Below are 26,632 nucleotides of genomic sequence, written 5' to 3' on the forward strand. Positions count from 1 at the left end.
GGTTGTTTAAAAGGCTGTATAATAGACGGACAGAGCGAGGAAGATAAGAGACAGAAAGAGGCCGGGACAGCTGAAGAACTGCCAGAAAGACTCCAGGGACAGAGAGAGAAACCGACGGTAGAATAAAGACAAAGACAAAAAGAGAGACAGACGGAAGGGGCAGAAAGACATCTGAACCTATGCCAGGAGGGCTCATCTCCTCAACATTACCTGCTTAGCAACACAGAGCTCAGGGAATCTCCACAGTAACCAAATTATTCCATACCTGAGCTCCATAAATCCTCACAGAAATGCCCAGAAAGGACCGGCTTCCCCGTTAAAGTCTCTAATCTGGGGCAGAAGGCTCTGGAGCCAAAGGCTCCCAGGGCTCCTTGTGAATTTTATAGCTTGAAGGTCAATTCAGCTTCTTCAGCTACAGTAGTGTTTCTCACAGTCCTGATCCTGGAGTACACCGACAATGCACATTTTGGATGATTTCAATACTTAAAGTTAGAGTTAACCGGTTTTGCTGATTAATCTGCACAGATTACCGATTACTGGAACATTCGGTTATCGGTAAAAATCCACACCGACTGTTTTACAGGGGTTGCGGCTGAGAAAGGTCCACTGTCATTAAACAGTACAAGAGCGGCCTCTAGAGGTCAAATAAAACCATCACTGACGCCTCGTGGAGTTTGTTTTGACACAGAGCGGACACTTCAGATGCAGATTTAAAACAGACAATTAAAACGGTATGTATACAGTACACTACGGTACATGTTTTCAATTCATTTGTTGACTAGATGCTGTATTAGTGGAGAACAAGTGGAACAAGAACAAGTGGTTTGCCTGAGTAACCAGAGAGGACGCTAACTAATACCTCAAGCGGTGACAAAAACACACGCAAGCCCGACCCAAATGTTTATTGTCACGATTGTTACCATTTATTTGCATTAGTTTTGTCACATGCCTGTCCTGTCTTGTGCTGCACATGGGTGTTTTGTTATTTTGGGCCATGTGCTCGTGTCTATTGTCTAGCCCCTCCCATCTTGTTATCTAATTATTGATTATTTGTTCCACCTGTTCCCTCTTGATTTATTCCCTTTTTAAGTCCCCTCTTGTTTGCTGTCTGTGTTGGTTCGTTGTCAAATGTTTCTTGTTTCCCCGTGACCCTGCAGTTAGTTTCATGTTCTGGTTTTGTTTGGTATTGTGTTTACTAGTTATGTTTTTCCCCCTCGTGGGTTTTGTTTTGTGTTTGTTCTTTCTTTATTAATAAATAACCACTCTTCCGCACTTGAGTCCTCGCACCTTTTGTACTTCCCCAAGTCGTGACAGAACGAACCAACCCAAAGATGTGGATTCAGCGGAGTGAGTTTTTTTCTGGCGAGGATAAGGGGTCTCCAATCTCCTTGTTTGAGTATTTCGCCAGGTGTGCTCAGAGGACTATGGAGGAGGAGAGACTCATGGCAGATGGCGGTCAGCAGAAGGGCAAGCCTTCACCGCTGGTCCCGAGACGGAGGAGAGGAAGGAAGAACCCCTCCGTGACTGTTCCGGTGGTCCCGAGTCCGGTGGTCCCGAGTCCGGTGGTCCCGAGTCCGGTGGTCTCGAGTCCGGTGATCCCGAGTCCAGTGGTCCCGAAACGGAGGAGGAGAAGGAAGAATCCCTTCGCAACAGTGCCGGTGATTCCAGTTCCGGTGGTCCCAGTTCCGGTGGTCCCAGTTCCGGTGGTCCCGAATCCGGTGGATCATAACACGGAGACCATCCCGGAGGTGACTATCGTCCTTAATGAACCTCCCAGACGTCGTCCTCTGCCCAGGCGTCTTGCCCTGCCCGCGCCGCTCAGGCGTACTGTTCTGCCGGTCCCGCCCGAGCTGCTCGCCCTGCCGGCCCCGCACGAGCTGCTCGCCCTGCCGGCCCCGCCCGAGCTGCTCGCCCTGCCGGCCCCGCCCGAGCTGCTCGCCACGTCGGCCAATCCAGAGACTGTTCACGTCACGCCTGCCGAGTCTGTGTCTTCGGACAAGATGGCCGCCGAGCCTGTTCACGTCACGCCTGCCGAGCCTGTGTCTTCGGACAAGATGGCCGCCGCCGAGCCTGTTCACGTCACGCCTGCCGAGCCTGTGTCCCCTGACAAGATGGCCGCCGTCGAGCCTGTGTCTGAGCCGGTGGTGTCTGTTCCTGAGCCTGAGCCCTCAGTGACCGCGACACTGGCCATTATGGCCACAGCCATGTGGTGTGTGTGGGCTACGCACACACTTGAGCCGGTGGTGTCTGTTCCTGAGCCGGTGGTGTCTGTTCCTGAGCCGGTGGTGTCTGTTCCTGAGCCGGTGGTGTCTGTTCCTGAGCCGGTGGTGTCTGTTCCTGAGCCGGTGGTGTCTGTTCCTGAGCCGGTGGTGTCTGTTCCTGAGCCGGTGGTGTCTGTTCCTGAGCCGGTGGTGTCTGTTCCTGAGCCGGTGGTGTCTGTTCCTGAGCCGGTGGTGTCTGTTCCTGAGCCGGTGGTGTCTGTTCCTGAGCCGGTGGTGTCTGTTCCTGAGCCGGTGGTGTCTGTTCCTGAGCCAGAGCCAGTGTCTGTTCCTGAGCCGGGGCCAGTGTCTGTTCCTGAGCCGGGGCCAGTGTCTGTTCCTGAGCCGGAGCCAGAGCCAGCGTCTGTTCCTGAGCCGGAGCCAGAGCCAGCGTCTGTTCCTGAGCCGGAGCCAGCGTCTGTTCCTGAGCCGGAGCCGGAGCCAGCGTCTGTTCCTGAGCCGGAGCCGGAGCCAGCGTCTGTTCCTGAGCCGGAGCCGGAGCCAGCGTCTGTTCCTGAGCCGGAGCCAGCGTCTGTTCCTGAGCCGGAGCCAGCGTCTGTTCCTGAGCCGGAGCCAGCGTCTGTTCCTGAGCCGGAGCCAGCGTCTGTTCCTGAGCCGGAGCCAGCGTCTGTTCCTGAGCCGGAGCCAGCGTCTGTTCCTGAGCCGGAGCCAGCGTCTGTTCCTGAGCCGGAGCCAGCGTCTGTTCCTGAGCCGGAGCCAGCGTCTGCTCCTGAGCCGGAGCCAGCGTCTGCTCCTGAGCCGGAGCCAGCGTCTGCTCCTGAGCCGGAGCCAGCGTCTGCTCCTGAGCCGGAGCCAGCGTCTGCTCCTGAGCCGGAGCCAGCGTCTGCTCCTGAGCCGGAGCCAGCGTCTGCTCCTGAGCCGGAGCCAGCGTCTGCTCCTGAGCCGGAGCCAGCGTCTGCTCCTGAGCCGGAGCCAGCGTCTGTTCCTGAGCCGGAGCCAGCGTCTGTTCCTGAGCCGGAGCCAGCGTCTGTTCCTGAGCCGGAGCCAGCGTCTGTTCCTGAGCCGGAGCCAGCGTCTGTTCCTGAGCCGGAGCCAGCGTCTGTTCCTGAGCCGGAGCCAGCGTCTGTTCCTGAGCCGGAGCCAGCGTCTGTTCCTGAGCCGGAGCCAGCGTCTGTTCCTGAGCCGGAGCCAGCGTCTGTTCCTGAGCCGGAGCCAGCGTCTGTTCCTGAGCCGAGCCAGCGTCTGTTCCTGAGCCGGAGCCAGCGTCTGTTCCTGAGCCGGAGCCAGCGTCTGTCCCTGAGCCGGAGCCAGCGTCTGTCCCTGAGCCGGAGCCAGAGCCAGCGTCTGTCCCTGAGCCGGAGCCAGAGCCAGCGTCTGTCCCTGAGCCGGAGCCAGAGCCAGTGTATGTTCCTGAGCCGGAGCCAGAGCCAGTGTCTGTTCCTGAGCCGGAGCCGGTGTCTGTTCCAGTTTCTGAGCCGGAGCCAGTGTCTGTTCCAGTTTCTGAGCCGCTGGAGTCTGTTTCAGTTCCTGAACCGGTGACTGTTCCTTGGCCGCGCGAGGGGTCGTCTCCGCCGTGGCCGCCCGAGGGGTCTTCACCGCCCTGGCCGCCCGAGGGGTCTTCACCGCCCTGGCCGCCCGAGGGGTCTTCACCGCCCTGGCCGCCCGAGGGGTCTTCACCGCCCTGGCCGCCCGAGGGGTCTTCTCCGCCCTGGCCGCCCGAGGGGTCTTCTCCGCCCTGGCCGCCCGAGGGGTCTTCTCCGCCCTGGCCGCCCGAGGGGTCTTCTCCGCCCTGGCCGCCCGAGGGGTCTTCTCCGCCCTGGCCGCCCGAGGGGTCTTCTCCGCCCTGGCCGCCCGTTGGACTGTCGTCTCCGCCCTGGTCTGTCCCGCCCTGGTCTGTCCCTCCCGTCCCTCCCTGGTCTGTCCCTCCCGTCCCTCCCTGGTCTGTCCCTCCCGTCCCGCCCTGGCCTGGCCTGATGGAGCGTCTGGTAGCCGCTCCGTAGGGAGGGGGTAATGTCACATGCCTGTCCTGTCTTGTGCTGCACATGGGTGTTTTGTTATTTTGGGCCATGTGCTCGTGTCTATTGTCTAGCCCCTCCCATCTTGTTATCTAATTATTGATTATTTGTTCCACCTGTTCCCTCTTGATTTATTCCCTTTTTAAGTCCCCTCTTGTTTGCTGTCTGTGTTGGTTCGTTGTCAAATGTTTCTTGTTTCCCCGTGACCCTGCAGTTAGTTTCATGTTCTGGTTTTGTTTGGTATTGTGTTTACTAGTTATGTTTTTCCCCCTCGTGGGTTTTGTTTTGTGTTTGTTCTTTCTTTATTAATAAATAACCACTCTTCCGCACTTGAGTCCTCGCACCTTTTGTACTTCCCCAAGTCGTGACAAGTTTATATCCAGCTGGTCGCTTTTATGCATTCGTTAACCAGCGAAGTTGCATATTTAAAGCTAGTGACGTGAGAAAGCAAACTGTATCGTCATCCGATAGAAACGCATTCAATTTCAGTTCTTTTTTCATCGTCACAGTAATACATATTTTGTTATTTTTATTAGATAATCAACAAGAGTTTTAAAATAGAAACAAATAAAGTGTGAGAGCATACAAATGTGTGTCTAATTTCAATGCTATGGTGTTTGTGTAGATATTTCAAGATGGCCATCTGCAGCATGACTGTTTGGATTTGTATGAAATCATAACACTTTACAATAAAGCCAATTTGTAACATCAACTAGGTTAATAAAAGTATTGTTCATTGTTAATTTTGATATTTACTGTTACATTTTTAAAGTTGTGTTTCTTAACATTAGTAAATGCAATTTGAACTAAGACAAATTATCAAGATATAATTAATGTAATTATATTTTTTATATTTAAAAAGATTTCATGGTTCAGAACTGTTTTTTAATTTGTGTAATAATGTTCAGCAGTATTTTATGTGTTATGCTGGTTTCATTCAGTCTCCATTTTAAAAAACTATCGGTCGATTAATCGGTTATCGGCCAGCGTGGTCCAACCTAGTTATCGTTATCGGTAAACTCCACAATCGGTCGACCTCTACTTAAAATAACCAATTTAGGTCATAGAGGCTCAACTAATTAACTACAATCAGGTGTATTGGAATAACTATTAAATTTATTAACTATTAACTAATAAATATTGGAAAACATGCTCCAGTTTCTAGAATAAAAAAGTCATACTTTCGTATTTCATGGCCATAAAAAAAAAAAAAAAAAATGTTGACTTCACTGTTGACTTTCACTTCTTTCACTTCACTTTAATTTCCTCCTGAATGGGTAACTATGACAACACATACAGTACGTCTATCTATTGTTAGAATTGTAAATCCAGACTCAATCACAGCCATGTCAATTTTAATCTAAAATCAAACCTTCATTCAGCTCAGTGTGACCTTAGTCCTCCATTAATCTGTCACAGTAAATTAATTTATGCAGATTTTCTCCATCAGTTCGGCTGGAGGCCAACAGTGCGTCATAAACCCAGCAGTCAAGTCAGAATATCAGTTTGGCAACAGCGAATTTGTGGAAAGATTTTAAATGTAATCAACCATTTCATTGAAACCTCAACATATTACATGATAAAAACACATCACTGATCATTACGTTCCATTTATGATATTAACTCTTTCCCCTCTATTGACAAAAATTTCCGTCATTTATGAGACAATGCTTCCCCGCCATTGATGGAAATTCCCGAATTTCTATGTTTTCACTGTTATTCGGTAGGGGACGCTATGACACATCTCCAGATCAAAAGACACGTGAAGATGATGCAGAAACAAGCGATAGCGTATGTAAGCAGATGAATATGTAAAATAACGCGATCATCAACATTAAACAGCATGTAAATCAAAACTGCCTAATGTTGCTGAATGAAATGTCGACCCAGGACGAGCTACAGGACTGCGAAGCTTTAGGGGTTGTTGAAGGACTCGATCTACTCCATCTGTGTTTTGATCATCGCTCTGAATCCCATCCAGACGTAGTCTTTGACAAAAATGCAAATGTTGCTTTTTGTGAAACATATTCAAGTGTTGATTAAAAAAAGGAATGCATTAATCTAGAATAATAATAATTATTTATTTTTTAAAGCAGAGGGTCTGTTCAAACCTTCTTTTGATATATTGCATATTCAGATATTAATACAACAACATATTCTAGGGGGCCATGTAAGTTTTGTGAAAATGATCAAAAATGCTGGCAGTGGCTGAGAGAGTTAAAACACCTCACATTTGAATTGCAAGCAACAATACACCATAAGTATGCATCAAGGAACCAAAAAGAATGTGTTTGTATTTTCATCCAGATAAAATCAAAGAGGAACTTAGCCTGGGAAAACCCAGACAACTTCCGGCAAATTTAGATTTGCTCTGCAAGTAAGTCTGGCAAAGAGCCCATTCAAGTCCATTTCCCCATGCCGAGAAATCAAGGCACCAGTCAGAAACGTTGAGGCGGGCTTTACACATGACGATCGCTCTGATTGGTTTTAGGTCTAGCCTAGCCAGAGGCATTTGAGCGACGTCCGTTGGTGAAGCGCAGCAACTTTTAAATGCATTATTATATTCAAATTGCAAACACATGAGGACAGTCTCCATGAAAGACCCACTGGCAGATGAACGTGCTACTACATTTCTCTCCGAAACGGTAGGAAATTAAATTAGATTTAATAGAGGATTTTAAAGGGGTCATATAATGCCATTTTTGTACAAGCTAATATGATTCTTTAGGGTCTAAATTAAAAGTTTGTAATATATTTTAATTAAAAAATCTCATTAGTATTGTAAGAAAACACTAATTTTACCTGGTCAAAAACAGCTCTGTTTTCAGCACGCCGTTTCAGTGCGTCTTTAAATGATAATGAGCTTTGCTCACCCCGCCCCTCTGTTCTGTGGGTACACCGTATTAGACATTCTCTGACCGTATCTAACACAATAACCACGTGTTATTCGTTATAAACGTGGGATTATGAATTATATTGAGAACGTCGTACATAGAAAACATGCCGTAATGTACCCTGAGTGTAAACCTTAGACGCATTCATCGTGAAGCCTGCAGCAAGGTTTGCAAATTTCGCAAAGATTAATATAAATACTAATATAAAGGTTAATAAAACATTACACTCACATCTTCTGGAGGTTCAGCAGGAACACGTTGGTACCGATCCGTTTTTTCTCGTTTGTAAAGCTGTCTGGTGTGAAATGATTCGCGCAAACATGAAAGCACAGACGATCGTGGGGAATCCCCGTGAGGGAATCCCCGCGTCAATCCTTTGGGCATATCGCTTCAAAAACAAAACTCAGCCACTGCTTCTTCAACGGCTCGGATTTAGGAACATCCAAATGACTGCTGTGTTCCTTATTACATCTAAGAACAGAACACCACAATCGCTTAGACGCCATTCTACTCCAGCATATCAACAATGGCGGACTACTATGACGACAGCTGTCACAGCTCGCTCAGGGCGGGTCTTGTGTTGAAACACGGCTGTCAATCACAATAGCGGGAGGGGCGTACGATCTTATGACGTCACAATATCGAACGGCTTGATTTCAGAGATGGTCAAACATATAAGGAGATTAAAACACAACCACTGGATGGATTTTTATCATGATAGGATGGTTGTGTACAGGCACTGCCAACAGACATTTCAGTGCAATCAACTTGTAAAAGTGCATGTACCATTATATGACCCCTTTAACTGTGACAAGATGATTGACAGGGCAGTTTACATGACGGGATGCACGCGACAGATCCGTCTGATAAAGATGACAAAGTAGTATGTCCCAAAGCTTGCCTACTTTTTTGCTACACATTCAAAAGTAAATACATTTTCTTCACAAAAAGAGTACATATGGCGTAGTGTAACTTAGGCGAATTGGGACGCAGCATATGGCTTTACACATGACGATCTCTGATTGGTTTTAGGAGTTTTAGGTCTATCCAATTGTGCCCAGAGGCATTTGAGCGACGTCCGTTGGTGACGCCCCTTTGGAAATGAGTTATTAAAGGAGCTTTGACAGACCATATCTCAGTTACTACTGAGAATGGTCTGGTTTTAAGCAGGCTAAGAGAAACTGCATGCTCATTGAGTTCCCTTTCGAGAGCGGTAACTCTACATTGCATAGCTACGCTGTGGGAACTCCTCCCTTCTCCACTTTTGTTTAAATCTTATGGGCTAGCTTGGAACAGCTGGCCAATTGTCACAAAGTATGTAAATACTGACAGGCTCGCGGGCGGTATAAAATGCATGGGCGCGACAATTGCGTCAGAATCACGACTGAACGTTTGCACAGCTGATCAAACAGCGAACACGCCGGCTAACGCAATGTCTCGTTCCCGCCTCTCAGGGAACCGAAGTTACGATAGTAACCGGTGACGGTCTCTATGAGTTTTTTTATTATAGGGCCATATGTCACATCTCCGAAGTAGCATCCAAAGTTTGAAATATTCCCAAAAACCCAGAGCAATCTGAAGTTTGTGAGTAAATTGGAGATTCAATCAGAGATTAAACTCACCAAAAACAGTTCGGGCTGGAACAGACTCTCGGTTTAGCCAGAAGGACACCTGGGATAGGATGACGGTCATGATGCACGGCAGGTACGTCTGAATCACAAAATAACCGATCTTCCTCTTCAGGTGGAAGTGGGCCGTCATCACAGTGTACTCACCTGTGGGGGAAAAAGAGAGACTTATGGGAACCAGTCCAAAATAAGATTCAAATAGGCTTTGTTGAGTAAATAAAAAACACTGGAGGGTATCAGATTCACAACATAATACACGAATCGTAAATACTAAGAGATGTGAGCGATTAAAATCAGACATGCAAGTGGTTACTTGAAAAAAGCTCAGTGACTGTCACATGACATCTAAATCAGTGGAAAATTCATTCATCAAATGTTTATCAGGTGAACCAGAAGTTTTTCTACAAAAATAAACTGGATAAATTTACATGCAGATATTTGTTAAAAAGATATCGTCCTTTTAAATACTATAATTATGTATTCAAAGGATTGGCAATTATTTAACTCTCAAAGCTTCGTAAACAAGGATAAAAGGATTTAACAAATATGAAGATCAAGATCATGATGGATCTCAATTTTTAGTTTCACAGAGAAACTTGCTAATGCATGATACCGCAAAGCACCAAATATGCAAGGGGCAAAAAAAGTTTCATGATCAGTAAGAAATATTTATGGCTGATAAAATTCCCCAATTCAGTCACCATCAGCAAGTGTTACACAATTTGATAGTCCACTTTAGACATTCTATTAACTATAAGTAACTCTGCAACTACATGCCAACTAATTCTCATTAGAGAATTAGACTGTTAGGTTCAGGTAAATAAGTTGACTTGTACTTGCAAAGTGACTTATAGTCAGTGTAATGTCTGTTGGGGAGCATCAAAATAAAGAGATAGCAGATATTAAGCAGACAGTCTACTCCTACTCTAAAGAGAGTAAGTTGACATAGTTGCAAAGTTACTTATAGAATGTCTAAAGTGGACAATAAAAAAAAAGTGTTAGCAAATCTAATTTTGGATCCTGATGGGAAATCATAAGAAAAGATGAAGTAAAAAGGGGCCAGGTAAAGAAGCGGCACTCAGTAAATAGGACATCAAAGAACAGATTATGAAACACATATTACATATTCTGAAATGGCTGATGCAGGGGAGGGAAAGATGCATATTATTATAAGCCGGAAACTATTTGAGGAAAGCCAGAATTACACCTCATTTCAAACGATCAGGTCAGTCTGAACCGACTCTACGGAGACAGATTGTTACCGAGCAAAATGACCTGAAGAAAATCTCCTCGACATCATCATGAGGTTTTTAACCTCATTATCAGAGAGCATTATTCCAACCGCTCGCAGAGACACACAGAAACGTGGCAAACCGCCTGGAAACGGAGAATCTCCGCCGGCAAATGGCCCACGAGACAGAGAGAGAGAGGGAAGGCATAACCCAAGGATGGAGGAAGACTTTGGTTGCCCATGGCAACAGAAGAGAGAAATCTATCTGGTGCCTTTGGATGTTGGTGGAGGATGCCGAGCTGGTGCCATTTGGCAGAGGGGGGAAACTCCTCGTCCTTTCTGCAGAGGAAGCACTGACGGATTTTAGCCAGCTCTAATCCTGTAAATCTCATTCTTTGCTTTCCTTGTTGAACTGCACAAGGCATCCTCTCGGAGACGGTTCCTCCTTTCACCAGCACCGGTTATCTCAGCACGGAGCTGCGCTGGGGAAAATAAGCACGGATGAGGATGAGCAGCGTCTGCTTTCATTTAATTAATAGCAGTCCACTGGAAAAAACAGCAAGAGAAAATGTAAATGTGCACAGAGTTCAGGCGTGTGCGTGTGTGAGAATGTGTCTCCACTGAATAAAAAGATTTAAAAGGGAAATAAGACTGTGGGTCTACTGTGGAGAAAGACGACAGCTCTCTTTCAAAACCTAGCGTGATGCCTATACCTTGGCTGGATTATAAAGCAGCATATGTTTGTTCATTGAAATAAAATGTCATAAAATAAAATATAAATATTAGATGGAAAAACTATTTTAAAGGAAATTATAAATCATGCCTTTGCAACTAACTGAAATGAGTTTAAGCTGAAGCACTAAAAATGACTGGATTTTTTTTTTTTTTTACTGGAAATAAATAAAAACAAAACCTGAACTAAAAGTAAAACTGAAATTAAAATAAATTAAATCTAAACATATATATTACATAAAAAAAATACCAAAAGCTAAAATTAAACTAAGATGAAAAGCGTTAAACGAAAATTATAAATGTTTCCTTAGCAATTAACTAATTTACTTTAAAATTAATCTAAATAGCAATATAAAAACAAACAAAATAACAAAAGTAAAAAAAAAAAAAACTAAAATGAAAATGAAAGCTAAAAATATAAAAAACCAAAGCTATAAATAAATAAATAAATAAATAAATAAATAAATAAATAAATAAATAAATAAATAAATAAATAAATGGAAATTAGAAATATTGCCTTGGAAACTAACTGAAATAAGTTGAAGAATTAAAATAACTAACTGGAAATAAATAAATAAATAAAAACTAAAACTAAAACAAAACAAAATAGTACTATATATAAAAAAACACATTTAAACAAAATAACTAAAATCTTATCTTAAATCTTAAATCAAATTTTAAAACTGAAAATATAAAAATCAAATAAAATAAAAATAATAATAATAAAAACTATAATAATATATAAATAATACTAAAATAACATTCCAGCAAGGAGATATAAATCCCAGAATGCATTGCAACAAGCTATATATATATATATATATATATATATATATATATATATATATATATATATATATATAAATAAATAAAAAATCTGAGATGGTGGATGTGTTGAGAGAAATGTTAAATATATTTCGTTTAAGTAAAAATATGATAAAAAAAAGTGTCAGTCTAATTAAAACTGCACTATTTGTGCTAGGCATTATGCTTATTAGTGTTTGTGGTTAGCTTAGCAACAAGCTAATGTCAATATCTATTGGAATCAATTGTGAGTACAAATAAGTAGCACTTTTTTGTGTTTAACCTGTATAGAGTTCTAAATCAGTTGTTTATGAGTTCTATTATAGTTAGGAATTTGCTTTTAAAGATAGCAGCCTATTCTACAGCAGACAGTGGACAGCAAGACAGCTCACACTAGGTTTTGGAACAGAGCTAACGTGTGTGTATGTGTGTGTGTGTGTGCGTGCGTGTTAGTAGCCACTCAGAGCCGCCGCCTGTGCACCGTGAAGATGTTAATTAAAGCGTGAAGATGACGATCAGTCACAGGAGATGCTGTGATTCTCTCTGGAAAGCAGAGATTCCAGAACACACACTGGCTCGATTCCAAACCCCAGTGTGCTGCTGTGACCGTCTACTGTCTACACACACTTTATAAAACAGCGTCGTAATCGAAATCAAACCCCAAGAGTGGCTGAACTAAACTGCTCTACAAATACAGCAAGTCCATTAATGCTCACACAAATAGAATGAAGTTGAATAGAATAGAATAGAATAGAATAGAATAGAATAGAATAGAATAGAATAGAATAGAATAGAATAGAATAGAATAGAATAGAATAGAATAGAATAGAATAGAATAGAATAGAAGAGTTGGGCATGATGTCTAAAAATGTTGTCTAGGAAGGCCGCTCCCTAGGGTTTGGAACGGAGCTGATATATATTACAGCAACACTACACTTGACACAGAGATTCTCATTAAGGAGCCTGACCTCATCCTGACCTGAAGACCAATGCAGGTAATAACAGGAGAAAGACTATCGTTTTTTCACACATCATTTAATGAAGGCAAAGAAATAGCCCTCTGAGACACAACTTTATTTCAGGGTCTTCTGAAAAGAGGCATGATGCAGCAATACAACTTCATTTAAACTGCTGAAAACGACCTTCAGCCGCGCACAATGCTATCTTCTGAAAAGCCTCTTACACAAACTGTAATGAATAAGACATGCACTGTAAAAAATAAATAAAAATAAAAATAATAATAATAATATGACAGTATTTTTGTCTGTTTTTACAGATAGCATTAAGAAGATTACTTAAGATATTAATGTTTTCTGAAAAAATATATCAAAATTAAGTGAGTTTGTGCTTAAAGGGTTAGTTCACCCAAAAATGAAAATTCTGTCAGTAATTACTCACCCTCATGCTGTTCCAACCCCGTAAGACTTTCGTTCATCTTCGGAACACAAATTAAGATATTTTTGATGAAATCTGAGAGCTGGATCACTCCTCCTGCAGGCTTATGGACACTATAACTTGCTGGCCCAGAAAATGTATTAAAGACATTGTTAATATAGTCCAAGTGACTCCAGTGGCGCAAAAACAAACAAAAATAACGACTTTATTCCACTTTTCATTTCCTTCTCTCTGGACCTCGAGGTTTTTTTTACGTAGTGTAATAGCGTAGCGCGTCTGTGTTTCACGTCACCACGTATCACACATGACCAGAGCCTACGTGGTGACGTGAAACACAGACGCGCTACGCTTAAACACTGCGTAAAAAGACTCGAGGTCCATAGAGAAGAAAATGAATAGTGGAATAAAGTTGTTATTTTTGTTTGTTTTTGCGCATAAAAAGTATTCTCGTCGCTTTATAAACTTAAGATTGAGCCACTGGAGTCACTTGGACTATATTAACAATGTCTTTAATACATTTTCTGGGCCAGCAAGTTATAGTGTCCTTAAAGGTGCATTGCGCAAGTCTCTGAGTTTTTGCAGAACTATGCCCCCTCTGGCAGCAAGCGAAACTGCAACCAGAAGTGTGCACGTTCACGGACAAAAGTTTTCTTTTTTTTATCTTACGTGGAGTTTGCGTTGGTGTTTGAAATGAACTATAAGCCGGTCTCTTACAATCCATCTTCTACGGAGAATGGCGGCGAATACACAAACCTGCCAGACATAGCCAGGTGAGCGTGCCGTGAACACGCATGACGTCACGCCCAGTCTAAAATTCCGGCCCGAATCCCTCTTATTTATTTTACTTTACAGGATTATAGAGACAATCTCAGTGATCAGAGAAGGGCTCATTCAGCCCATCAGGCAATTGTTTAAGCATGTATGGGTTAGAAAACGGGTATTTTTAACATGAAAAGTTGCTTAATGCACCTTTAAGCCTGTGGAGGAGTGATCCAGCACTCAGATTTCATCAAAAATATCTTAATTTGTGTTCCGAAGATGAACGAAAGTCTTACGGGGTTGGAACAACATGAGGGTGAGTAATTACTGACAGAATCTTCATTTTTGGGTGAACTAACCCTTTAAGTGAGGTTGGGGTTAAAAAAATAATAAAAAAATCTTATTTTATTTGTATTACTTCACTGATATATATTTTCTTGTTTTTAGGCATAAACTCAATTTAGCTATTTTTATTTTTCATAGAGCAAGATTTAATGTCTTAAGACATTGTGTTTCTCAAGTAAATTCATCTCGATGTTTTAATGTTTTGATATTTGCACAGTGAAAAACAAGACAAAAATACTGAGATTTACAGCAAACAATTGAAAGCTGAATGAAGACCCGAGTCAATTATTTGGCTGAAAGAATAATGATAATATATGACGCGCCTGGCAAAGCATATTGTCATCTATATAAAACCTCTTCTTCTAAGAGTGTGGAGTCCACAGGGTTAAAACAAAATGATCTTTGGTTGGTCACTTTTACCAAGCAATCTCTTCATGTCTAAGTGTGTGTTTATTAGGCCAGAATAAGCTGCGATTAGGACTAGACTTGATAGTCAAATGTCTGGTTACGCCGGTCTACACACACACACATCCAAGCTCTGCAAACGATGACAGATCTGCACCGCTAATTACCACCAGCGAGTGTGTATCGCCCTCTCCCACTACAACCGTGATGCTGATCGCCATGGTGATGTTTCAACTTCTAAGCATGATGTCACTGACAGAATGCCAGCATCATTTGATCTTTCCTGTTCTCTCTCTACATGTCTCTCGTTTTCCATCTTTCGCAGGGGAAACCCGGCCTCTATCGTCAACAAGCATGTTCGCCAGTAATGATCTCACAAAAACAGACAGATCTCAGTGTGTCAACGTCATGACGGACAGAAAAGGGGTGAACAGAACTGAGAGAGGGGTAATTTTGTGATAAAAGCATAGTTCACCAAAAAATAAGAAGAAAGAAATCTGTCACTTTCTTACCACCATGTCGCTCTAAATCCGTACCACTTTCTGTGGTGCTTGTGTGTCATGTTGTACATTCGTCAACATTTTACCATAAAGATTTAAAAGGACATTAGGCTGAGTAAAGTAATAAAAGAATTAGCATTATTGGGTGAACTAGTCCTTTAACAATTGCTGTGTGCAGGTGAATCTAATGAATAGGTCATGGTCACATTTAAACCCAAAAATACATTTAAATAAGCCAATGAATTAATAAATATTTTAATAATATATATATATATATATATATATATATATATATATATATATATATATATATATATATATATATATATATATATATATATATAAAATGTGTGTATGTGAGTGTGTTCCACAGGAGAACTAAAATCATGCATTTTGACATTATTTTCACGATAATTAAGCACATTTCCCCCTCATTATTCTCATTACTGTAATGCGTCCGCACAATGTGTTATGTGTGTGTGTGTGTATAATTCTCATTCTCAATGGAGCTTCTCATTAGATTCTCATTAATGTAATACACAAAAATCTTAATGGTCTTAAAAATAGGCTTCATGTTCTTTTATACCATTTCAAATTTCTCTTTCTTGTGATTTCTTTGGGGTGATATATGGTCAGGAAAGAAACTTTGCTCACTGATGTACTGACTCTGAGTGTGTATCTGTTATCTTAAAGCCATTATCACAACACTGATAAGCCAGAATAACACATGGGCATCACGTACCCCGGCATCGTGTTCAAGTGCTCAGCTGACACTGCGCCTCTCAACTACACTTGGTTTTTGTAAACACACCCCTTCATTGCACCATTAATCAATGTAAAAACACACACACACACACACACACACACACACACACACACACACACACACACACACACACACAGATAGACAAACCTGAAGTGGCTTTACTCTAAGTGGTTTCTGACCCTGCGGCCTCAAGGAAGAAAGGTATTAAAAAATCCTTCAGATATTGCGAACACTCAAGTGTGCAAAATGTAGTGCGCACTCAAGTGTGGCATATGACCCAATTTTCCCTCAGACGGCATGTTCACGCTGTTGTAATGAATGATTAATATCACTTTACATGATGCAGACTTACAAGAGCCCCAGGAGAAAAGGTCCAAAGGCTCATGCATGTAAGTTTTAATGCACACGTTTGTGTGAGTGAGCCGCCGGTACCAGTTTGAGTACACTTACTAGGGGTGATGCAAACAGCACTTAACAAATGGGTCTGAACAGAAGACACGAATCCCGCAGGACATGGCACAGCAAATTGGGAATTCTGTCTTAGGAAATGAAATGGAAACAATGAACAAGTATATTTCAGGCTACTGAATAGAGAATACTCCTCTCATTACCTTCATGTCCCCACAACTTCAGAAAGGTTGATGATTTGATTAAATTAAATTCCGATTTATATGTGCAACCACTTTTACAATACAATTCATTCTTGAGCAGCTTTACAGTGAAGGTCCCGAAATATTCAGTCAAGGCAAAGTTCTTTTTCGTTCTTCGTTCAGGCGTAAAAGAAATTCAGAATAGCTTTTTCAGCGATATATTGTTAGCGGATATCCCGACTGCTGAGAGCTGTGTTTAGATGAATATGCAAATATGTGACCCTGGACCACAAAACCAGTCATAAGTCGCACGGGTATATTTGTGGCAATAGCCAACAATACATGATCACAATACATGATCGATTTTTCTTTTATGCCAAATTATTAGGATATTAAGTAAAGATCATGTTCTATGAAGATATCTTGTAAGTTTCCTACATTAAATATATCAAAAATGTATTTTTGTGAGTGGATGCAGCACAATCGCGAACATAAATGGAGAACTTTACACAGTCACATATGTGCTGCGCAAAATAGCAGTTAAGAAAGCATCTGATCATAATGATCATGTTAGATGTTTGTCCGAGTCCTGCAATTCACCACTCCAGTCAAGTCACGTCACGTTCATTTAAATAACACTTTATACAAAAGACTGAGTTAAAGCAAGCAGCTTTACAGTATTACAGTACATGAAATAGTGTGAGTCACTTTTAATAAGAATGAAAACTTCAGTTTTAACTCTAAAGTACAGTAGCTCTACAGTGTGTTCATTGTGTTTTTATTCGCGTCTGACCTCAACGGACTGAACAGAAGAAATGAACCTGGGAAGATTTCCATGTCAAAGGAGCTGAGCCTCAAATCCACAACTACTTATTACGTAATTGCCACAGACCAATGGTAGTTCAAATCTGTTTACCAGCCGGAGCGAACTTTTACGGGAAGGTCACTTTAACAAGCTGTTTCAAACTCCTGAAACGAACTGCAAACAAACGTACTCGGTTACTAACGTAACCTCGGTTCTCTCTAGAAGAGGGAACGAGTACTGCGTTTTATCAAAACGCTACGGGAAAAGTCTCTTTTCACGAAACACTGAAGCAAAAAATTATCCTTTAATTTTCATATATGTAAAACGCGTTGCGGCAGCAGCAGACAGCTATGGCGAGACGGCTTGCTCGCTCATTGGCTGCTCTGCGGCAACTGCTTAAGCCTATCGAGCGAGGCCTGAGATGGCATCAGGCCAATGAGGGCGCTTCGCGCCCTCCTCGCCACTTCCCGCCGAAACGGGCGTGGCTTACCTCTATAAAAGGAGCTCGAGAAGGCTGACTCACTTGATTTTGATCGCCGAAGCGAACCAGAGTGAACCGTACGCACGGCAGAGAACGCAGTACTCGTTCCCTCTTCTAGAGAGAACCGAGGTTACGTTAGTAACCGAGTACGTTCTCTTACGAGAGTCCTCTCATACTGCGTTTTATCAAAACGCTACGGGAACCCCTTGCAAAACGCCGTGCGTGCTGGGATAAAAAAACACTGATCACCGGAAGCTATTTCAGGCATACAGTGCATAATCACCAGATTGACTCACACAGAGTCAGGGAATAAGGGTGGGAGCCTTAATTCCCTAAACTGTAGCGTCGTAGAATAGACATGTCCACAGACGCAAGTATAACATCACATAGACAGGGTAGGGAACCTGAACTAATGCGGAAAATGTGGGTCTTACACAGTTCTGCCCAAGATAGTCGGTAGCGCATAGCGCATGAGTTTCAGCGGTCTGACTAGACGGCTGAACGGATTACACCGACAAAAGCTTAGCCTGCAAGGCGGGAACCTCTAGGTTATAAAACCTGATAAATGTAGACGGCGAGGCCCAGCCTGCCGCCGTACATATATCCTGTAGGGAAATCCCGCTGGACCAAGCCCACGAAGAAGCAACGCTTCTCGTAGAGTGCGCTCTGACTCCCAACGGGCATGGAATGCCCTTGGCAGTATACGCCAGCGCTATGGCGTCAACTATCCATCTGGATAGACTTTGTTTCGAAACAGCCATTCCTTTGGAACGTCCACTGAACGAGACAAAGAGCTGCTCTGTCTGTCTGAAGACAGCAGAGCGGGACATATAAGCTCTTAAAGCCCTAACAGTGCAAAGAAAACTCGAGTCCCCTTCCTCACTCGATGCCGGCAGGGCAGCCAGGGAAATGACCTGAGCCCGAAAAGGCGTGTTGAGGGATTTCGGCACATAGCCGTGCTTAGGTTTGAGTATGACTTTAGAGTCATTAGGACCAAACTCCAAGCACGCCGGGCTCACAGAGAGCGCGTGCAGGTCGCCTATGCGCTTCACTGAAGCGAGAGCCATCAAAAACACTGTTTTGAAAGACAAGTGTTTGAGGCTAATAGACTGGATAGGCTCGAAAGGGGCACCTTTCATGGCCGCCAGGACCGTAGAAAGGTCCCACAAAGGAACTGAAGGAGGTCTGGGCGGATTCAGTCTCCTAGCTCCCCTGAGGAAGCGGATGACTAAATCATTCCTTCCCAGCGACTGACCCAGCGTTGAACCAAAGAACGCTGAAATAGCCGCCACATACACTTTGAGCGTGGAAGGGGATCTGCCCTTATCCAACAGCTCTTGTAGGAAGGAGAAAACCTCCGTTACCTCACATTCGAGGGGTGAAATGCTCCGAGCTGTACACCAGCCGGAGAAAACCGACCACTTCGAAGCATAAAGCCGCCGTGTCGACGGCGCTCTAGCCTGAGTGATGGTATTCACGACTCCCTCTGTGAGACCAACGGGTATCCGTTGAGCACCCACACATGAAGGGACCACAGTTCCGGGTGTGGGTGCCAAATCGAGCCCCCGGCCTGCGAGAGGAGATCTCTCCTCAACGGCAGTGGCCATGGATCGATATCTGTCAACTGCATCAGAACTGGGAACCATATCTGGTTCTCCCAGAACGGAGCTACAAGCAGGACTGGGCATTTCGTTTCCCTGACCCGTTCCAGCACCTGTGGCAGGAGGGAGACGGGGGGAAAAACATATAACGGGCAGCGCGGCCACCTTCGGGACAGCGCGCTGTCGGTCTTTGAAAAGAACGCGGGGCAGTGCGCGTTTTCGCGGGACGCGAAAAGGTCCACCTCCGCTCTGCCTAATCTCTCCCACAACAGCCGGACTGTTTGTGGGTGTAGAGACCATTCGCCCGGGGGAACATTGTTCCTGGACAGTCTGTCTGGGCCCACATTCTGAAGCCCAGGTACATGCACTGCTCTCAGCGAGCGTAAGTTGTGCTGAGCCCATAATAGGAGGCGTTTCGCCAGCCTGTACAGGGATATGGACTTCAGACCGCCCTGGCGATTTATGTAGGACACCACAGCCATGTTGTCCGAACGGACTATGACGTGTTCGTTCTTGATGTGGGGACAAAAACGCGTCATCGCGTTGTGCACTGCCAGCATTTCTAGGCAGTTTATGTGTTGGAGCTTTTCTCGTTCCGACCACAGGCCGAAGAACGGTCTGCCCTCGAGCAGAGCTCCCCATCCCGAGGTGGATGCGTCTGTCGACACCATCCTCACTCTCGAGGAAGTCCCCAGGCTTACTCCTGATTGGTACCAGTCGTCCGCCGTCCAAGGCGCCAGGGCTGAAACACAGCTCTGATCGACCTTAAGGCGTAATCGACCGGTCGCCCACGCTCTGCGCGGTACCCGCGTTTTCAACCAGAACTGCAGCGGGCGCATGCGGAGCAGGCCCAGCCGGAGAACTGACGATGCTGAAGCCATGAGACCCAGCATCTTTTGAAACTTCCTGAGCGGGGTGACAGCGCCGCGGCGGAAAGACCTCGCCGCGCGCTGAATGATCAACACGCGCTGTGGTGACAGCCGCGCTGTCATAGACTGTGAGTCCAGAACGACGCCCAGAAACAAAATCGTTTGACTGGGGTTCAATGAACTCTTTGTCCAGTTGACTGTGATACCAAGATTCTCGAGGTGATCGAGTAAAATGGTTCTGTGCTCCACGAGCTGTGATCGTGATTGAGCTAGGATCAACCAGTCGTCCAAATAGTTCAGCACTCGCATGCCTCTGAGTCTGAGAGGAGCGAGCGCTGCGTCCCTGCATTTCGTAAATGTACGAGGTGCTAGGGACAAGCCGAATGGCAGGACTGTATACTGGTATGTCTGACCCCCGAAGGCGAATCTCAAGTATCGCCTGTGGTGTGACGCTATCTGTATTTGAAAATACGCGTCCTTCAGATCTATCGACATGAACCAGTCTTCTCGGCGAACATGCGCGAGAATTTTGCTGGTTGTGAGCATTTTGAAACTGCGTTTCAATAATACTCTGTTCAGCCGTCTTAGATCCAGTATGGGTCTGATACCGCCGTCCTTTTTGGGGACTAGAAAGTATCTGCTGTATAGTCCCCCTTCGCTTAGAGCTGGGGGAACGCGCTCTATCGCCCCTTTGCTTATCAGTTTTGATATTTCGGCTCGAAGTAGGTGAGCTACTTCCAACGAAACCGTAGTTCCGACGCGCGCTGTGAAGCGGGGAGGGCGTCGACAAAACTGTAGCGAGAAGCCTCTCTTTATAATGCCTAGCACCCAGTCCGAAACCCCTGGAAGCGCTGCCCATGCTTCTGCATGGCTGGCTAGGGGCTGGATACGGAGCGCGCTCTGTTCGCCGTGCGACAGAGGCGCTTCGGGGGATAAAAACATAGGCGTTATGCCTGTGGCATTTGAGGCGGGGCGCGCGCTTAATACAGCGGGCGGAACGCTCGTCCTCGACCTTACTACAGTGCTTAGCTGAGTGAGGGAGGACTGAGAAAGTCTCATAGGACTCATGTGAGCGAGTAGATGTGGGCTGGGAGCGGGCACATTTACTGCTTTGGGCGCGGTGTCTGCCTGAGCAGAGCGCGCGCTCACAGGTCTCGTTTTTACAGAGAGCCTGTGATCTGTTAGACATAGTGTTCGTGGGCACTGGGAAGCGGGCACTCTCACTATGTTGGAAGCACAATCGACCTGAGTCGATTTTATGTGCGCGAGCCCTAAGTGTAGGGCTGTGCTTATGTGTAGTGATGGGCACTGAGGAGTGGGCATCGAGACTACATTTATAGCACCATCGGCCGTGGCCGGGCAGAATGCCTGCGCTCGACCCCGCTGCGGTGTTTAACCGAGCAAGGGAGGGCTGGGCGAGTCCCGTAGGACATATAATGACCGTTAGTAAGTGTGGGCGCGGGAGAGCGGGCACAATTACTGCAATGAGTGCACTGTCTGCCTGAGCAGTGTGAATGCACAGGTTTCGTCTTTACAGAAACCACAAGGCATGCAGAACATAGTATTTGTGGGCACTAGGCAGTGGGCACGTTCACTATGTTGTGTGCGTGATCGACCCGAGTTGAATATATGAGCGCGGGCCCTGTGTGAAGGGCTGTGCTAATGTGTAGGGATGGGCACAAGCAGTGGGCATCTTCTGTACACATATAGCATCATCGGCCGTGGCCGGGACTTCGCTCGTGGGCTGCAAAACAAACACTTCTGCAGTTGCCTCTCGGGGAACAAACAGAGTGATTTGCATTCGGCGGCATAAATATTTTCTGCCGGCAGACCCGGGATTCGAACTCGGATCCTCTGCGCGAGAGCCTAATAATCTACCACTGGACCACAGTGAAGATACATAGACAAAGTCAGCGCGAGTATTATCCACACTGGCGTTTGCTTGCAGGCATGTACCACGTGCTCGTGGGCTGCGAAAACAAACACTTCTGCAGTTGCCTCTCGGGGAACAAACAGAGTGATTTGCATTCGGCGGCAAAATATTTTCTGCCGGCAGACCCGGGATTCGAACTTGGATCCCCCGCGCGAGAGTCTAATAATCTACCACTGGACCACAGTGAAGATACATAGACAAAGTCAGCGCGAGTATTATCCACACTGGCGTTTGCTTGCAGGCATGCGAGTAAGCACGACATGCAATACTAACATTTTCAGACGCCTGAAATATGCCAGAATGTGAGAAGAGTGGATATCGCCCGGTTTCAGCGGGGCTGAAAACACTCCATTCCCCTTTCGCCAGTGACGCACGGGAACCGTAGAAACGGCGTTCGGTTGCAGGCAAGCGGGTACTACGCGCTCGCTGGCTGCAAAATGCATCTCCGAAGTCGCCTTCAGGGGACTGACAGAGCGAAGCATTGGCGGCATAAAAATATATATGCCGCTAGACCGGGATTAGAACTCCGGTCTCCCATGCGGAAAACCTATAACTCCGCCACTGAGCCACAGGGGGATGTAGGCTTTGAATGTGAGAAGAGTGGATATCGCCCAGTTTCAGCGGGGCTGAAAACACTCCATTCTCCTTTCGCCAGTGACGCACGGGAACCGTAGAAACGGTGTTCGGTTGCAGGCAAGCGGGTACTACGCGCTCGCTGGCTGCAAAATGCATCTCTGCAGTCGCCTTCAGGGGACTGACAGAGTGAAGCATTGGCGGCAAAGGCGGCGTCAACATGTATTCTTCGGCGTTTGCTGGCAGGCAAGCGTGCTATAACAGACTCACTTGCTGCAATAATATTTCCAGTCGCCGAACAGGGAACTGAGAAATATGAGAGAAAAGAGGTGAGACCGACCAATGGTGGGACTGAGAACACTCTTTTCTCCTTCGCCGGTGAATGACGCGCGCGGAGGCAGGGTAGCTTTTCTTGTAACGTAAAGAAAAACTAATCCCGCCGTCCGCTTCCAGGAAGGGCAGCCTCGGAAGGATGCCTGGCGAGTCCTCAGAGTCACCGTAGGCAATTGGCTCGGAGTAAGGGCATTTCGCCGTCAGCGAGCGCGAGCGCTGCATGAGAAGGCGTCTTGAAAAAGACGCAGCTCTTTTAGGGGTGAGTGTTGCAGCGAACACACACACACACACACACACAGAAAACAGAGCAATATAGCAATAAAGGATATAGGCGTCGGAAAGCGCAGCAGGTACGGCTGTAGAAGGCGGCGTTGGCCAGCGGCTTCGAGGGCTCGTCCCGCTGAAGTGCTTGCTTCGAACGACGCTTGCTTCCGTGATCCAGCGATGCGTGCACTTCGCTGAAGAGATTAAAATCAAGTGAGTCAGCCTTCTCGAGCTCCTTTTATAGAGGTAAGCCACGCCCGTTTCGGCGGGAAGTGGCGAGGAGGGCGCGAAGCGCCCTCATTGGCCTGATGCCATCTCAGGCCTCGCTCGATAGGCTTAAGCAGTTGCCGCAGAGCAGCCAATGAGCGAGCAAGCCGTCTCGCCATAGCTGTCTGCTGCTGCCGCAACGCGTTTTACATATATGAAAATTAAAGGATAATTTTTTGCTTCAGTGTTTCGTGAAAAGAGACTTTTCCCGTAGCGTTTTGATAAAACGCAGTACGAGAGGACTCTCGTAAGAGAACTTTGTTTCGCCATGATGTTGTCATGATTGGAAATGTCACACTAGTCCATTCTTCAATTTCACCTTACATATACCAAGTCCTTTACAATCTCCAGTGAGATCAATGAGAACATCTCAGATAATTTGAGATTTACACAAGAAACATACACTTTTTTTTTTTTTTTTTTTTTACAAATAAAGACATGAATGCTTTATCAATAAACTGTAAACAAACCTTAGTAATCAATGAAGCGATAGTTTCCTTCGAATGTCTGTGATATTAAACCAGATATGCTATAATTCAGGTGATTATAAACATGTCAATAGTTAAACTAATTTTAACTAACTTGTTCAGCAAGCTACTCTACAGCTGTATTTTTGATTAAATAAATGCAACCTTAATGAGTAGAAGAGAGTCCTTTAAAAAAATAAGTCTTACTGACCACAAACTTCTGAACAGTGGTGTATATTAGTTATAAACAGTACGTCCCAACTTCCATATTCAGTTATAAGTATCCATTTCATCTTTTAATAAGCCTGTATTGGTTGATGGGTACTGGTGTGCATGAATAAAAGTCAAGAATGTCTTTAATTTCTTTGCAAGCTGTGGCCATTTGCAAAGATAAGGTACGCAAATATGACAGTTTGTGTGTCTTCTGTGTGTTGTTGTTGTTGTTGTACAGTCCCTCTGGTTTCTCTGTGCTCAACTGAAGTGGAATATCTTGTGTGCGCTGTGGCCTCAGTCTCACCCCACGTCGAAAATATGTTCGCTTTACTGAGCTACCAAATGCCAACACGCAAGAAATGTCACAGTAACCCAAAGATGTGCATGAGAGAGAGAGAGAGAGAGAGAGAGAGAGAGAGAGAGAGAGAGAGAGAGAGAGAGAGAGAGAGAGAGAGAGAGAGAGAGAGAGAGAGAGAGAGAGAGAGAGAGAGAGAGAGAGGGGGGGGGTTGTTGAGTCTTGCCTAGAGATCGTGTTAAAGCACATAGAAGATGAAGCAGGACAGAACAAATGTGCACTTGATAAACTATGATAGAATGAAGGAAAAATCTGCCGTGACATCAGACAATCCTTCAAAATCATCTGCATAGATCCAACATGTCGGTTCAGTGTAACGTCTGTCATCATTTACTCGATGTCATGTTGTTTCAAATCCATATTATTGACTTTGTAAGAATTAACCTTATAACAGATAAATGATTGACAGCCCAAATAGCCAATCAAATCTCTGCGCTGAGAAGCCTTGTTGCCATCCGATTCCTTTGACTAGATGCTATTATGGCACTTGTAAAACCAATAGGTATCCAGAGTGGCTATTTAATGGAGTTTTGTTTGTTCTGGTCCCAAATTCAGTCAGTAATCTCGAAAAATGCAAGCCTGGGATAAGACTTATCATTCTTTATGACACTGAACTTCGTTAATTTTACACTTGCGTGATTCTGAGACGTTTCCTCCATTAAATAGAAAGATTATACAGATGAAGCTTGTGTGTTTGGACAGTTTTCATTAACAAGATCCAATTTGGAGTTTTATATGGCAGTGAGCTTCATCGTCAGAGAAACTGAGCAGGATATTTGGTCCCATTTCCTCCATACATTTATATCTACTGTTAAGAGTGAACATCTGTATTCTGAATGTACATAGCCTTCACTCAAGATACTTGTGCCTCTGTTGATTTCATCTTATATGTGGATTATTTGGTAAAATTTGAAAAACAGAAGCATGCTGAATGGACTGTGGCGTGACTCTCCGGTTTCAACAGCTCTGAAATGTAATAAATGATGTGACATGCAGCCCAAATTTAACTACTATTTTAAGAAAAACACACAAAACACATTGCAAAGTGTCCGTAACACATTTCTCTTGTGTTTATGTCAATGTTATGACATGTGGACTGTCTGACTGTAGATTTTCCCTTGTATTTTACTGTTTCCTCTTCTTCTACTGTAATATTTAGTCTCAACATAACAACCTGATTTTTGAAACGCTATTATGCATCTTCCCGAAAGAGTAGAGAATCTCTGAATCAAAGCACAGGCAAAAAAGGAGCAGATACAAGCTGTAAAAGCATTGCTTATGTTTGTTTGTAGTCGTTCAAAATGTTGCTTTTTTTAATGAAACTCACCCACATTCAAGTGTTGATGAAAAAGAATGCATGAAGCTAGAAGAAAACGTTTTTTAAAGGCTCTGTTCTTTCTTTTGATATATTGCATGTTCAGATATCCATACAGCAAAATATTTTGGGGGCCATGAAAATTGTGTGAAAATTATCAAAAATGCTGGCAACGTTTTTAAAAAGCTCTTCAACTTCTTGAAGAATCTCTGCTTTTTCCCAAATAATGTAACCATATTGTGACTAGTAAATCTCAATGTCTAAGTTTCAGACTCACCAGTGCTGGATCTGATGGTTTCGTTTCCCACAGTTTGTCCCAGTAGGTCATACTGGTTCAGTCTAGAGCTCTCCTCTTCCACCACCACAGAGTTGGACGCGTTCTTCGTCCAAGTGTACGTCACTTCTGTCGTTGTGTAAGCATCTGTGGGAACAATTTCAGCGGGGCCACAATTAAAATTTTGCAGGTGACTGTTTGAAATGTTAAATTAGTCAGTACAAGAAAGACACTCGATGATGCTTTGGTGAATAAATCCAGCTGTTACTCACAGCTGCCGAATTTAAGCGGACAGGAGTGGAAGTCCATGGGGAAATCTTCAAGATGCATCGGACACTCGGCATGCACCGTCAATCTGTGATTTACATGCACAAACACAACAAAAGCAGAAATTTAATACCATTATCATTACTAGCAGGATTTAGAGGTCTGCTTCCAGACCCGATCCCGACGCTACCCGAAGAACTTGGAAGTTTCGAGTCGGATTCGGGTTAATGCTTCATGAATATCTTCGGGTTCGGGTTTGGGTTTGTAATGAAGAAAAAACATAATGCACATAAAATAACATTACAATACTAATTTATAATAATACATTCAGT

General features: G+C 44.5%; 1 protein-coding gene across 1 annotated transcript in view; it reads right to left on the reverse strand.

The window, feature by feature from the left end:
- gabra2b (gamma-aminobutyric acid type A receptor subunit alpha2b) overlaps positions 1-26,632 on the reverse strand; it is a gene marked incomplete at its 5' end in the record, with an annotated part of 85,237 nt that overhangs the window by 17,110 nt on the left and 41,495 nt on the right. The window contains 3 exons of the mRNA XM_081382708.1: positions 8,751-8,903; positions 26,037-26,180; positions 26,306-26,388. Coding sequence (XP_081238834.1) covers positions 8,751-8,903; positions 26,037-26,180; positions 26,306-26,388 — 380 coding nt within the window. The remainder of the gene's footprint in view (positions 1-8,750; positions 8,904-26,036; positions 26,181-26,305; positions 26,389-26,632) is intronic.

Source organism: Scardinius erythrophthalmus, assembly GCF_964197995.2.
Source record: "Scardinius erythrophthalmus genome assembly, chromosome: 13".
NCBI classification, from domain to species: Eukaryota; Metazoa; Chordata; class Actinopteri; order Cypriniformes; family Leuciscidae; genus Scardinius; species Scardinius erythrophthalmus.